Source organism: Pipistrellus kuhlii, unplaced genomic scaffold (assembly GCF_014108245.1).
Source record: "Pipistrellus kuhlii isolate mPipKuh1 unplaced genomic scaffold, mPipKuh1.p scaffold_m20_p_8, whole genome shotgun sequence".
NCBI classification, from domain to species: Eukaryota; Metazoa; Chordata; class Mammalia; order Chiroptera; family Vespertilionidae; genus Pipistrellus; species Pipistrellus kuhlii.
In genome coordinates, this window is record NW_023425584.1 from 57411021 (window position 1) to 57426410 (window position 15390).

The window sequence follows — 15390 nt, forward strand, 5'->3', positions numbered from 1 at the left end:
CTCTCTGTAAAAATTAATAAAATATATTTTTAAAAATAAATTAGGAGGATATAAACTGATTGTTATAAATTAAAATTCTGTGACCTTAATATTCAAGAAATTACAAGTCATTGATATATTATGCAAAAACATTCTTTTTCTATTAAGTAGCAAATATAAGATTGAACCAAGACCTCAGTAAAAAATTAAATAAATAATAAGTGGCAAAGCAAAGTCATGACATGAGTATAGTTATTACCTATTTCTAATTCAAGAATAGTAAAAGTCAAAAAGTTTCATTTCAAGTAAAAGTGTTTAATTACACTGTAATTTTTCATGTTTCAATGACTAAAAAATTTTTTAAATTAATCAAAACTATCAAGAAATCCTTAACTCTGGATGAAACCAACTTAAATCTACCTCTAAAAAAAAAAAAAAAAAGACGACTTCAAAGATCAATAAGATATAATCTAGGAATAACTATATAAAGATGTTAAGAATAAGGACGTGTCTTAAATTATTATAAAGAATTACCTTATAAAAACTGGGACTTATTTTCATAAGTTTCATATAAGAATCAATCATATTACATAGATTGCCACATTTTATAAATATTGTATTATCACTGACTATAATAAAAAATGATTCAAATAATATTGCAATATTCATTTAATTCAATTTACATTGTATTCATTTTATACAGTATTTTTGTTACTTTTGTACACCTTTACCAAGAACTTTAAGCCTAATCTACAGAAAGACTCAATACATAATTATTAAACAGTACTCTGAAGTATATATTCATATTGCAGTAAAGGACTACTAATAAAATGTGTGGGACATATCTTTTTATATGATGGCCCAAAGGGTTTTGATTATTTCAAAAATTCTGCACTGATCAAAATTTTGTTACACTGTGTTAAAATCTTCACAGTTCACATTTGTACACAGCGGACAGAGCTTTACTTTTCTGGGGGAGTAGGAGTGGGAGTGAAAAGTCAATCAGAACTTCCAAGCCCGAGGAGCATTTTAATTATGCAACCAGCCTTAGCAGGCCGGAAATGTTTGAAATGTCCATTGGTACACATAACCTCCACAGTGCAGCCAGCACAACTTTTCTCCAGCCTTCAGCCTAATATCGCTGTATCATTTTTGCCCTTTCCCAACTCAGAAGATGGTAGAGCTGTTTTTTTCATTAAAATAAAGGAAAAATAAAAAAGATGGCAGAACAGGCATGTACCGGCTTCTCCGTGACTCCAGTCCTTCTTCCCCTTAAGTCCTACCACCTCTCCTGTCCATTTTTACACGGAACTCAGACTTCCCTTCCCACATAAACTTATAGAATCCGTTACCCATGAATGCAGAGAGGGCCTTCATTATGGGTAAAATAAAAAAACCTACCCTCAGCCCCAACCACGCACTCTGTTCTAAACCTGGAGACAAGGTAAACCTGTCCGAAGCCCTAAATCAATCTCCAAATCTTCCAGCCTCTTCCAGGAACCTCCCTACCACTTGCCTCTACATCTTTCCTCACTCCAAGACTGACCATTCATGCCACATCTCATTTTCTGGCTCTCTTAAACACAGCCTCAGATCACCTTCAAAAAACAGGATCCAATATTTTCGATTATGACCACGTTGTTGCCAAAATTAGTTAAGAATAAAATCAAAATGTAAGGAAATGCTAATGAAAGCCATCTCCAATCTTCTCTTCTCACTGCATTTTAAAATATTTTTTTCTTTCAGCAAACCTCACATACTTGCCTTGGAAAAAATGTCCTGATAACTCTCTACATGGACTACATGGGTATTCATGTTTCCGAATCAAATTATTATAATCTGTTTTAAACTACTGCAACAAGTCAAATTTTTTGAAGTGTAGATCAAGTATACATCAAAAGTCAGTGCACATTTTAATTCAATTCCTAGTTCTAAATAGAAATTAGACTGATAATTTTTCACATTAAAAAGTGGGTTAAGCCGAGACCGGTTTGGCTCAATGGATAGAGCGTCAGCTTGGGGACTGAAGGGTCCTGGGTTCGATTCCGGTCAAGGGCATGTACCTTGGTTGCGGGCATATCCCCAGTAGGGGATGTGCAAGAGGCAGCTGATCGATGACTCTCTCTCATCGATGTTTCTAACTCTCTATCTCTCTCCCTTCCTCTCTGTACAAAATCAATAAAATATAAAATAATAATAATAAATATTGAACAAGCCCTAAGCATTTAAAAAAAAAAAGTGGGTTAATTACACACTGATATATCTTTTAAAATGTTGTTATATATTTTTTAAAGTATACCTTTACCAGGTAAAAGCTCAAAACACTGGTGTATTTTTTAAAAAATTTTATACAAAATTTTAAAATTGTTATCAATTTTTTTTTATTTACTACATCATTTTAAATTTAGCAGTGCTTCTAAAATATAATACAGCAATCATGCCTCCTGTGGCATTTTAATATGTATGTATTTTTTGGTATGCAACATAAAATAATTGCCTCATCTTAATTTTTAAAATTATATAAATATTTCATGCTATCAGGCAAGGTTATAATATTATATTGATGATATAAGGTTATAATATTATAATATTATATTGATGATAGACTTCTAATGTGAATTAAATTATTTACAACCTTTTCTCTGTGTATTAAGAAACCTCAACCACAAAATTTTACTAGTTCCTTAAATCTATTAGTTTCCAGAAGATAAATCATTTTTAATTCCTTGATTCCAAATTTCCTGATAAACCCAAATTTGACCCATAATTTCAAAAGAGTATCACTGAAAATCATAAATTAGTCATGTACTGGCATGAAAATGAGCAAAGGTATTATTATAGGCCTCTTAATTAAAATATACAATAGAATGAAATAAAAGCATGAAATCTGGTTAAAAATAACGTATAAGAAAACATAAGCAATTTTTAATTCTTATTACCCTTTCAACTCAGCCTTTATTCTGTCATTTTAACAGTGGTCTCTCAAAATGCTCTCACATTGAGATTCTCAAAATTTAAAGCTTTCATTTACATTTAAAATAAAATTTCTAGGAAATTTTACCTAAGCTTTCACACAAAAAGCAAATAAACGTCATTATGTCTGTCTGTCTTTCTCCATGTTTTTATTTGTGAAGAGGGTTGGTGAAGAACAGTGCTCCACTCATTCTTAAAAATAAATAGGTTGTACTTTTATTCTTTCTTCAAAGAAAGTGGGCAATTCATCCCCAGATCTGCGCAAATAATGCAGCATGTGCCATCACCTACGCCACTGACAGTTTCACATTTTTAAGAGATGTTACTAATTCAGGGGAAAATATAAATGAGACTAAGCAAAACACATCAATATTATAAACTCATTATTTACAGTGCAAATTTACAAATAAAATTGGGTTAGTGTTAGGAGATCACACACAAATTACAATACCTGAGATTTAGTGCATTCCTTTGAGCCAAAATGAAATGAGTGCCATAGAGGAGGAAAGGAAAAGATGAACATTATCAGACATGCTATAGTACATTTGCCAAAATGAAGATAATGTTAATATTAGGTTAAGAATGACCATATAGAACTGGCTGTATGTATAACATCCTCTCTGTTCTTCAGCCATGCACTTGAAATGCACTTGCAATCGTTTAAAACCACCTGTGAAGTACGGTCATGCATCCTTTAAATAGACTTTGCATTCTCGGCCCTACCCTACCAGGGTTCTTTCAGATAGAAATATTTCTGTTAAGAATAAGTAAATATGACTTAGAGCTAATAAAGAATAATTATTTTTACTTTATTCTTTTTATTTTGTGGTGTCATATATACAAACTGTTTCCCAAAGTTAAAATATATTTGATAAAACAATGAATATTATATAAATATAATTAAAACACAATTTACGCACGCGCGCGCGCGCACACACACACACACACACACACACACACACGAAAACAAAACAAAACAAAAAAAACAAACAAAAACAAAACAAAAAAAAACAGGGTCCAATATTTTCAACTGAAGCCATGTTGTGGCCAATCTGAACTCATTTAGTAAAATTAATACCAACATTTCACATATTAGTAAACAAGTACATGATCTATTAGCAATCAAGTTAAATGTTTCATCCTAGTACGAATTTCCTCTAACAAAAGTAGCTGTTGACAGGTACAACATTTTTTTAAATCAAAATAACTTTTAAAAATTAATCTTGTAGCCAAAACCGATTTGGCTCAGTGGATAGAACGTCGGCCTGCGGACTGAAGGGCCCCAGGTTCGATTCTGGTCAAGGGCATGTACCTGGGTTGTGGGCACATCCCCGGTAGGGGGTGTGCAAGAGGCAGCTGGTTGATGTTTATCTCTCATCAGTGTTTATAACTCTCTATCCCCCTCTCTTCCTCTCTGTAAAAAAATCAATAAAATATATATTTTTTAAAAATTAATCTTGTAATAAAAACATACATACATTTTTAAAAATTGGTTGAAAAAAGGGCAGTGATAAAGGGAAAGTGATTGAATCAGGCCCTGCTGGTGTGGCTCAGTGGATTGAGCATTATCCTAAGCACCAAGAGGTCACCAGTTCGATTCTCGGTCTGGGCACATGCCTTGGTTTCGGGCTCTATTCTCAGTAAGGGGCGTGCAGGAGGCAGCTGACCGATGTTTCTTTCTCATCGATGTTTTCTCTTTCTCTCTCCCTTCATCTCTCTACTCCCTCTAAAATCAATAAAAACATATTTTAAAAATTTTAAACCAATCAGGTTTAACACTAAATTTTAATAAAAAACCTTTTTAATATACCAAGTCTCTTCAACAAACAAAGCTGTCTTTATGATGAGCAAAAAGCAACCCAAATGAGCTCAATGAAAGGATTCAACTCTAAAATTCATGTTAAATTAAAATAGTACATGCGCAGTGAGAGAAGTAGGAGGGTAGCTGATGATCTGATATGGAAAAATAATTCTAAAGCAGAAAGAATAATATTAATATTAATATTAATATTAATACATGGCTAAAATATATTATACTATTAATATGTACCACTATTTTTAATCTATATTTCCTTCTTCCATGATGTTTCATCAACACTAAAAATACTCCCTTCTTTTATAGACAAAAAACCTTTTTAATATACCAAGTCTCTTCAACAAACAAAGCTGTCTTTATGATGAGCAAAAAGCAACCCAAATGAGCTCAATGAAAGGATTCAACTCTAAAATTCATGTTAAATTAAAATAGTACATGCGCAGTGAGAGAAGTAGGAGGGTAGCTGATGATCAAAAGTGCTTAAATATTCAAATATAAAGAGCTCTCATAAACAGAACATATAAAGTGTAGGTTTAAAATATATCACTTAAAAGTTACTAAAAATTAAATACATCATTTTGTCTATATACATTTTCCCACACCTTTTGCACTTATAGTTTTTTTGTAAAAAGAAAGAAAAAGGTGAAATGTAATGTAGTGTAAATTATCTATTTTTATTTTTTTTCATATTCTTATTTTAAAATTAATATAAATGACTACTCATTTAGTGGTATTACATATATAGATAACACATCTTTGGCCATAATATGACATATATAAGAATTCAAACCACTTTCTTTTTGAAAATATAAATCCTTAAGTATATTTGCAAATATTTTGGATTGGCTATCAGGAGAAATATGGCACAGTACAGCCAGGCAAATAAATAAATAAATAAATAAATAAATAAATATTTTTAAAAGGTTCTAAAATTGCCTCTATTGGGGTCTAGTACAACTGTGTCTTGGTTATCTCAAACAAAAAATAGCTTCCTTATCAAATACTTAAAAATAAATGATAAGCATTTAAGAGGATCTTTGAACCCATTAGAAATACTTCAGACCATCTTTATATAGTTACTTTTTGAATAAAAAACAGCTATGATAGCAATCATTAAGATGTGGGATGGCTAAAATTTTAGATTGAGATAAGAACTTAAAATATCCCAGTCACAATTATACATGCTGATCACAAAACTGATCTTCAGAGAACATTTTAAGAAATAGAAAGGCTAAACAATGACTTTTGATGTCTTATTTCAATGATCTTTAAAACTATTCACATTATGTGTATTTCCAGCAAAAACTGCAATTTAAGTATAGAATTATTCATCAAAAATAGGAAGTTTAAATAGAAAGTTAAATGTTTTGTCTTTGCACAAAACTCCAAACAAAAACGGAAGATAAATAAATATATCATACATGTGTGACTTACCGTATGATAGCCTCTAGGCAATGGTGGTTTGCCCACAGGATAAGGATCCACAGTGTCAATAATTGTTTGTCTTTCACCTTTCTGGTTAATCTTTCTAAATCTTCTTCGAGACTGTCGATGAGAAGCTTGACGCTGAAAATATTCTTCATTTTCATCCATATAGTCCACCTGAAGAAAAAAAGAAAAAAAGAAAAAAAAATTTCATTTCTTCAAACATGATATTCTAAATCAAGATTAAGAGTAGAATAAAACGTACAAATAGTCCACATTCATTCATTTTGCAAAGACATTTGTAGCCAAACTATCTAAACAGATTCTTAAGTGTTATGGAACTTCTCTGGAACGGACTGGTTTTGAGTAACTTTCCTTTTACAGAGAGGCATTTTCAGTTCCACTTAGGGACGACATGGATAATTTTTGAATTTCCTGTACTTTGAAAAGGAAAGATATTTTCAGTTAGTCTTTGTACTGATCTAGTAGTAAAAGAACCACAGGATATATTACCACACATTATGAAAGCAACTGCCCCATTGTCAACTAAAGCACAAAAAAAAAAAAAAAAAAAAAAAAAAAAAAAAAAAATGCTGATGGATATGAGTAAATCCGTAAAAAAAAAAGCACCCAAATCCAAAATGACTGAAATAGAACTGCTAGCAGAATGGCTTTGGTAAATTCCCTAAGGGTTCCTCTTCCTACTTTCATTCTGTGTATTCAGTTTCTTTTTTATATATATAGTGTTGTTTTTAAGAAAACCCTCATTTCAAACATTTCAGAAACTCTGGTGAATGGACTAATAGAGAATATGCTACATTATGTTAATCCTCATCATATTGATATAATGAAACGTGATTACTAGAGGCATATTTCAATGCTAAAACGATTCTCACACTGGCAACGCGGTAGTTTGTACATTACCAGCAAGTATAAAATTCTCAAGGAAATGTTAAAGATCAAAAAGCCTTCAAAGAAAGACCAAAATACCACTAATGGCGGTCAAAACTTTGAGGAAGTATCTAAAGTCTTTTAAAGATCTGTTTCAGCAAGGTCCTATTTATCTGCCTACATGTTTTTTCAATCCTAAATCTTTAGTCACCACCATGGCACTTCCTCGCGTAAGAGTAAATTTTGTGAAATTTTACCAAAAGTGTTCGCTAGCTTTGACAAGGAAGTTCTCATTTCTGATGGAATTTTCCTGCATCATAGGAAAAAACCCTATTATTATTGTCTCTAAATAGAGTGGTAATCTACCAAATACTTTATTAAATGTGAATTAAAAACTTCCAAAATAATCTATATTATCAGGTTTTCCTGGTGAAGGATGCTAGATGATGAATAACTGGATTATCATATCAACTGAATGTCTACACTGGGAATTCCTACCATCATCCTATTTTAGTTGCTGATTTTTTTTAAAAAAGGGATACATAATATGCTACTTTACAATCACTTTTATATAGTAAGGAAGAATGTGACAGGTGTTTTATAAAGCATCAAAAAAAAATGTTGATGTCCTGGCCAGCGCAGTTCAGTTGGTCGGGTGTTGCTAGTTCAATTCCTGGTCAAGGCATATGCCTGGGTTGCAGGCTCAATCCCGGGTAGGGTGTGTGCAAGAGGCAGCCAATCAATGTTCTGCTCTCACATGAATGTTTCTACCTCTCCCCCTCTCCCTTGCTCTCTCTAAGAAATCAATTAAAAATACTTTTTTAAAACATTCTAGTATACATGCATATAAGTACAACCAACGGACACAAAACTCTGGGGAGGGAAGGTATGTACGGGAGGGAAGGGCATTGGTATATGTACAAAAATAATAATTTAATAAAAAAATATATTAAGGGGGGAAAAACATTCTATTATCTATTTAGCATTTTATATATATATACACATATATATATATGACTTATCTAAATATAGTTTTTAAATCACACAGTTCGGCTAATGAGAGATTAAGATTTTGACAGACTGTTTAATCAGCAAACTAGTACCTCATTTTTATTTCAATTAGTTTTAAAAATTGAAGTGATTTCCTTATGGTAATTGTTGTCTGAATACATATCACTGTGATTCATTTTACTGGTAAGTATCTCACTCATTTTTGAACAGTATTTGGAGAGCTAAAATCCTGTAATTCAAAGAGATCCTCCCCAAATTTTAATTACATGGTATTACCATATATTGATTTACAAAGTTCAACCAGCAAACATTGCGCCCTTTAAATTTTCTATCTTTTTCATTTAATCGAATCCTGTAAATAATTATGATTATGAACTCAAATTTATAATAAAAGTTATACAATATATCCACACTTATAAAATATGTAACATACTATTATAAGTAGTTTGAGAAAATAATTTAATTGTATAACTTTTTTTAAGGGGGAAAGAATGTCTTCAGAGGAATATTCTTACCACGATCATTTCAGAAGGCTCTAAAACAATGCATTCACAGCCACGCCTAAAGCTTCCTGCAGAACGCTTGCCAAAACTAGAAAACAAAATTTAAAAAAAAGATTTAAAAATATAAAATTTAAGCCAACTCTCAAGATTAATAAAAACTAAAAACAATACAAAAAATACATAGGAGAAAGATTAACTACCTTTAATCATTATTTACACAGAATGACAAGGAACAATTCAAGTCGATAAATTTCAGACATATACAGGGTGTCCAAAGAATGTATTTACACTTTAATAGGAGACAGCTCAATTTTTAAAAAAAATGATACTTTAAAAAAATATTTATTGCTTTCAGAGAGAAAGGGAGACAAAGACAGAAACGGCAATGAGAGAGAATCATTGATCGACTGCCTCCTGCACATCCTCTACTGGGGACTGAGCCGAAAACCTGAGATCAAACCGTGACCTCTTGGTTCATAGATCAGTGCTCAACCACTGAGTCACACTAGCCAGACTGACAGCTCAATTTTGAAATTGAAATGTTATTTTAATAAACACTGCCTTATAGAGGAATCAAGATAGTGGCATAATACACACGGCATTCGCATTCTCCCATAACCACGTCAAAATTACAACAAAAATACAGAGCAACCATTATTCAGAACTGCCTGAAATCTGGCTGAATAGAAGCCCCACAACTAGAGAATTAAATAATTAAGAGTGGTAGGAGGAGTGGAACAGATTTCTGGTCTGGCACCCACGTGTGTTGTGTTCTTTATCGGGAGGGATATCTTGGCTGAGAAGACTTCTCCTGAGGAGCAAGGAAGGTGTCTCTGCCCCATACCAGACCCCTAGCCCAGGCTTCCAGAGCCGGTAAGAGAAGTCCTCTGTAAGTTAGGGCACTTGCAGCAGCTTGCCAAGGTTCAAGCTTGGCCTCTCCTGGGCACTTCCAAGCCCAATACAAGTAACTGTCACCTTAAGATCACTCTGTAGCTTGTGCTGGGTGGCCCCTGGCAAGGCACAGGCAGTGGCTGACTTTGTACCTCCCAGGAGGCCGCAGAGCAAGTGAGCCTGGTGAATAGCTTCATACCATAGCAGATTACAGCTCTAACACATCTATTAGCAACACACTTGAGGGATGGAATCGGTGAGCACCAAAGCCCCACTGAAGCAAGTCCTGCTCCATGGTGTCAGCTCCTACACAGCAGCTCTTCTCCTGTAGTTACGGTTGGTCCTCAAAGCCAATTGGCCTGGAGGTCAAGTCCTCCCAGTGATGCTTACAGCAATCAAGGCTCAACTACAACAAGATAGTGCACATAGGGGCACTCCCAGAATGCCGAGCCCAGGTGACTGGAGAGGCTGAGCCACTGGGCCCTACAGAACACCTACTACATAAAGTTACTCTACCAATTTCAGAAGACTTAGTTAGCAGCTCTACCTAAAACATAGCAACAAACACAGGGAAGCAGTCAAAATGTGAAGACAAAGAAATATGTCACAAATGAAAGAACAGAAGAAATACCCAGAAAAAGAACTAAATGAAATGGGAACAAGCAAACTACTAGATTCAGAGTTCAAAACAATGATTATAAGGATGCTTAAGGAACTTAGTGAGAATTAAGGAAATTAGTGAAAACATCAACAACATAAAAGGACCAGTCAGAAATGAAGGATACACTAACAGAAATTAAGAATAATTCACAGGGAACCAACAGCAGAGGACACTGAGAATCAATTCAGTGATTTAGAATTTAGGAAGCAAAAAACACCCAATCAGAAGAGCAAAAAGAAAACGAATCCAAAAATATGAAGACAGTGTAAGGAGCCTCTGGAACAACTTCAAGCATACCAATATTCACATCATGGCAGTGCTGAAAGAAGAGAGGGAGGAAGAAATTAAAAACTTACTTGAAGAAATAATGACAGAAAACGTCCCTATCTGGTAAAAGATATAGAATCACAAGTCCAGAAAGTGCAGAGAGTTCCACACAAGAGGAAAGCAAAGAGACCTACACCAAGTCACATCACAATTAAAATGCCAAAGTTTAAAGACAAGAAAGAATCTTAAAAGCAGCAAGAGAAAAGCAGTTAGTTACCTACAAGGGAGTACTCATACAAATGTCAGCTGATTTCTCAACAGAAACTATGCAGTCCAGAAGGGACAAGAAATATTCAAAGTAATGAAAGCCAAGGACCTACAACCAAGAATACTCTACCCAGTAAAGCTATCATTTAGAACTGAAGGTCAGAACTTCACAGACAAGAAAAAGCTAAGGAGTTCGTCACCTCCAAACCAGTATTACATGAGAGCACTGAATCCTAACCACCAGACCACCAGAGAATCTCAAATCAGTATTACATGAATTGTTGAAGGGTCTTCTTCAAGAATAAGAGAGAGAAAAAAGGATAAAAAATATGAACAATAAAATGGCAATAAATACGTATCTATCAACAATTAAAACCTAAAAATTAAACAAACAAGGAATCTAATGAACAAAATAAAATGATCTGAATAAAATCAAATGAGAGACATGGAAACACAGAACAGACTGAAGAATCTCAGAGGGAAGAGGGGGTGGGGTGGGGAGAAATTAACCAGAGAACTTATATTCATATATGCATTACCCATGGATACAGACAATAGGGTGGAGAAGGGGTCTGGGAAAAGGATCCAAGTGGAGGAAGGCAATGTGGGGAGAGGGGTTATGGATATCTATAATACTCAACAATAAAGATTTTTAAAAATTAGATTGAATTAAAAAATAAACACTGCCTTTATAATTATTCAGAGTATATGTATACATTTTTTGAGATACCCTATATTTATCTGGGAAATTCCAGCACAATTAAAAAATGCAAGTAAAAAAGAATCAGTATAAATAAGTTCTAAGTTAGGCTGTTTTAAATCATTCCAAATCAGGCGAAGCTTCGGAATATTATAATAGGAATGGGAATAGAATCAATGGAAAATTATGTAAAACCCAAAAAAGTATGTAATTCTCTTCTATAACTTAAATGGCTTAGGTTAAAATTTCTTTCACCTAAGAAGTGTATTTACTTCTCAAAAATTTCAAATCAATTTATGCTTAAATTTTAAAGAAAATGGTATTCAACTTAAACTCTTCTTCTTTAGTATGGAAGTAATTAAGTGGATATGCCTATTAACTGCCCATTCTTCCTGAAAATGTTGCAGTAGTGAACTCAGACATAGCACCTTTGCACTATCAGTGAGAACTCCCATCTTAACACCAGAGCAGATTGATTCTCTCTGACCCAGCTTTATGATGACTTAAAACCTGCCAAGCTAGGTAATCATGACTTGCTCTACTACTGCACCTCCTATCCCTGCCATTCACTACTCCCAAATTCCTCCCTCCCTTCCCTCCAGTCAACACTTTAGTAGCTATTTTTAATAAACTATCTTTGAGAAAAATATAGTGAGAAAAAACTATTCCAAAGAACTATTTGCTCAAGCAATTTTTCCAAGTTAGACATTTTGAGTGATTCCTATGGATATTCTTTTTCTGTTTGCAATCCTCTTTATAAATGGTGACACTTAATGCATCAAACTTTATGGTGAAAAAGTCGGGTAAGATGAAGAGAAGTGGAGAGTCAATATTTTACTGTATCATTGTGGTCTCTAACAAGCCAACTTGACCATTCTCGTATTCTACACTTTACTCATTATTGAAATTATCAGGTTAGAGTAGGCCCTAACTTGAGTCCTTCCCTGCTCCAAAATTCTGTTTTTATGAAAATAAAAAATAGAATCATACTTAGCATATCTGAAAAATTCTTTTTAAAATATCTACATACAGCTATCCATATCAAACAAACATACAAATATCTATATACATCTATCCATATTCAAACAAACATACAAATATTCCTTGGTACCACTGTCAGAAACAGACAGTTAGTCCCATCAAATGCACTCCTTTCTGTTATTACGTCACATAAGAAACTACTCAAAGTGATCTAACAGATTCAATGCAATCCCTAATAAAGTTCCAAAAGCCTTTTTTGCACAATAGAAATGCTGATCTCCAGATTCATATGGAACTGCAAGAGGCCCTAATTAGCCAAAGAATTCTAAAAAAGAACAAAGTCACAGGCCTCAAACTTCTTGATTTTAAAACTTACTGCAAAGCTGCAGTAATCCAAACAGTGTGGTACTAGCACAAGGACAGAAAATATGAAATAAAATGAAAAGTCCACAAATAAACCCATATATCTATGGCCAATGAATTTTGATAAAGGAGTGACATTCATTCAATGAGGGAAGAAAAGCTTCTTTCTCTCTCTCTCTCTCTCTCTCTCTCTCTCTCTCTCTCTCTCTCTCTCTCTCTCTCTCTCTCTCTCTCTCTTTTCGTTGTTGTTGTTAATCCTCACCTAAGGATACTTTCTCCATTGATTTCCAGAAAGAGTAGAAGGGAGGGGGGCAGACACATCAATTCGTTGAGCCCCGACCAGTCTTTGACCAAAATCAAACCCAAGACCTCTCAGTCTGAGGGTCAGTGCTCTAACCACTGAGCAGACAAACTAAGGCAAAAAACCAAACAAACAAAAAAAAAAACCTTCAACAATGTATGGGACAACTGTATTTGCACATAAAGTTGGACTCCTATCTCTTACCATAAACAAAAATCTAATCTTTGAAGCTTCACATATATGAGGAGTAATTCCAGGGCCTCCTCAGGAGTACTCTACAGTGACCACATTTACCCCAACAGCACCAGCCCAAGGACAAGAGGGGAACAGGGCTCTGCTGGGTGGTGGATTCTCAGAGGTTGGCTAGGCTCACACACTAGCTAGTTAAGTGAGAAACAGAAATCAGCTTTTGGAATTTAGGAGGCGATTTCAAATGCAGCAAAAGTACAAATGACCACCAAGAGCCTAAGGGTTTACCCTGGACTCGTCAAAGATCTGAATGCCAAATCTACAAAAGCCTGGCCTGTTCGGCAGCTGCTGCCAGAACTTCAACCAGAGGAACATCTGCTTCTTTGAAATGCCACTCATAATACCGCATACCAAGATAAACAAAGATATTTTTAAGGTTTAAACTCCTTAATTTTTAAAGTGACATAGCTTCTTTTTTAACCTTGAATTAAAAATTTTTTCAAGTTAATCACAGTCTTCTCGTCATTTCAGTCCTCCTACATGTGTACAAGACACAAATATGAATATACATATATGAATAATTGTCTTTCAAAAACAAGCAAGATGTAGGTAACAGTTACTAATGAGACTTGGCCTGTTAGGAAAGTGATTTGAAAGACTTAGCATAAAGGCCTATTAGTCCTTTCTATACTAGATACCAGCCTTTCATAAGAGGCTATGAAATCAGAGACAGTGAGAGAGAGAAAGAGAGAGAGAGAGAGAGAGAGAGAGAGAGAGAGAGAGAGAGAGAGAGAGAGAGAGAAGTATGGTATATGTATTTAAGAATGCTGACAGTCTTCTGATTCTAGACTGCATGAACATTTAATTATTACAGACTGTCTTTAAATCCTTCTAAATTGTTCTGTGTAAATACACTGTGAAGCCTGACCTCTTTCAGGGTAACAAGCAGAGTATTCCTAAATGTTCAGATTCCCTTAGCACAACTGAGTTAGGAACTATTCCTCAAAAAAACAGTTTTTAACAATCCAGATTTGCATTCCCGTTACATACATTTTGCTAAGCTTCTTGTACGGTACAAATTAAGAATTATAAATTGCTCCTAAAATTGAAATAAGTTCAATATTTTCACAGATAGAAAAATGAATGACTTTATAATATCAAAAATGTGCAGAAGAAAAAAAAAAAAAAAAAAACGAATAGCCTGGTAAACATTCAAGTTCAAGGCACACATCCAGCAAGCACAGATGTTTGCTAATATAAAGTCTTACCGAGTTCTCACAGATACCCACAGGCAGGGACACACCATGCAGGGCGCCGCAGGCTCTTGCTCGGGTCAGGCCATCCTGTCCTGAGTCTCTGCTGCCACATGATCCCCACCCCAGCGGATTCGAGAGCGCTTTCTACCAAGTGAGTTTCCACGAAAGGCAGTCGCTGAGCACAGAAGCCTCTTCGACCAGGGTCCCTAAACGCGCCCTTTGTATGGGCCTCCACATTCTTGTGCGTCAGAACTGCCCCGTGGAATGCAATGCCTCCTTCGTATTGGAATGTAAACTTATTCGTGCCAGGCTATATAACCTGTGGGGGAATACTGGCAGGCAATCCTAACACACAAAAATGATTAAACATGTAGTACTCTAGATATGAATGGTCCATGCTTTCATTTCTAGGAAATGATGAGCAGTCACTAAATCTTACTTCCTTCCTTTAAAATCTGACCAAATGACTGTAACGATGCTCCTAAACCGAAATCTATCTATTTATTTTGGACTTACAAACAATATTTGAGACATTGTCTTTAGGTAGCAGAGGAGTAACTAACTTTAAGAAAAACAATCTAACAGGAAACTGCTGATGCCATTAATTCCATTCTCAAAAAAATCAGTAAAATATACAGGAATAAATTTTAACAGACGTGTAAGAAGCAAGTGGTTTGAAAGACAGTGTAAAAATGCATTTAATCTTTTTGTAATATTTTGTCCTCACTCAACAACAGCAAAAAAGGAAATAACAGCTACTTAAAACAAAAACATATACGCACCACGCACACGTATAAGTTGTGTGTGTAAATGACAAAACTTTTTACAAAGCATGGTCTTGAACAGGATCCTCTTTCAGTAGTAGCTACTTAAGCATACAATTAAGCTTCCTTAAATTTGTCTCAAGGCTCATTTA

The 15390-nt window shown here is 34.4% G+C and overlaps 1 protein-coding gene across 14 annotated transcripts in view; it reads right to left on the bottom strand.

Moving 5' to 3' along the window:
- Positions 1–15390, bottom strand: part of RAPGEF2 (Rap guanine nucleotide exchange factor 2) — a 226943-nt gene that overhangs the window by 98257 nt on the left and 113296 nt on the right. For 11 of the 14 annotated variants that reach the window (XM_045576278.1, XM_045576279.1, XM_036424417.2 and 8 more), the window contains 3 exons: positions 8611–8686; positions 6203–6370; positions 3404–3421 (listed from right to left, as the gene is read on the bottom strand). In XM_045576278.1, the coding sequence (XP_045432234.1) occupies positions 3404–3421; positions 6203–6370; positions 8611–8686 (262 nt within the window). Of the gene's footprint in view, positions 1–3403; positions 3422–6202; positions 6371–8610; positions 8687–14486; positions 14722–15390 lie in introns of those variants that run through there. The other 3 variants (XM_036424416.2, XM_036424411.2, XM_045576280.1) reach the window with 2 other exon arrangements.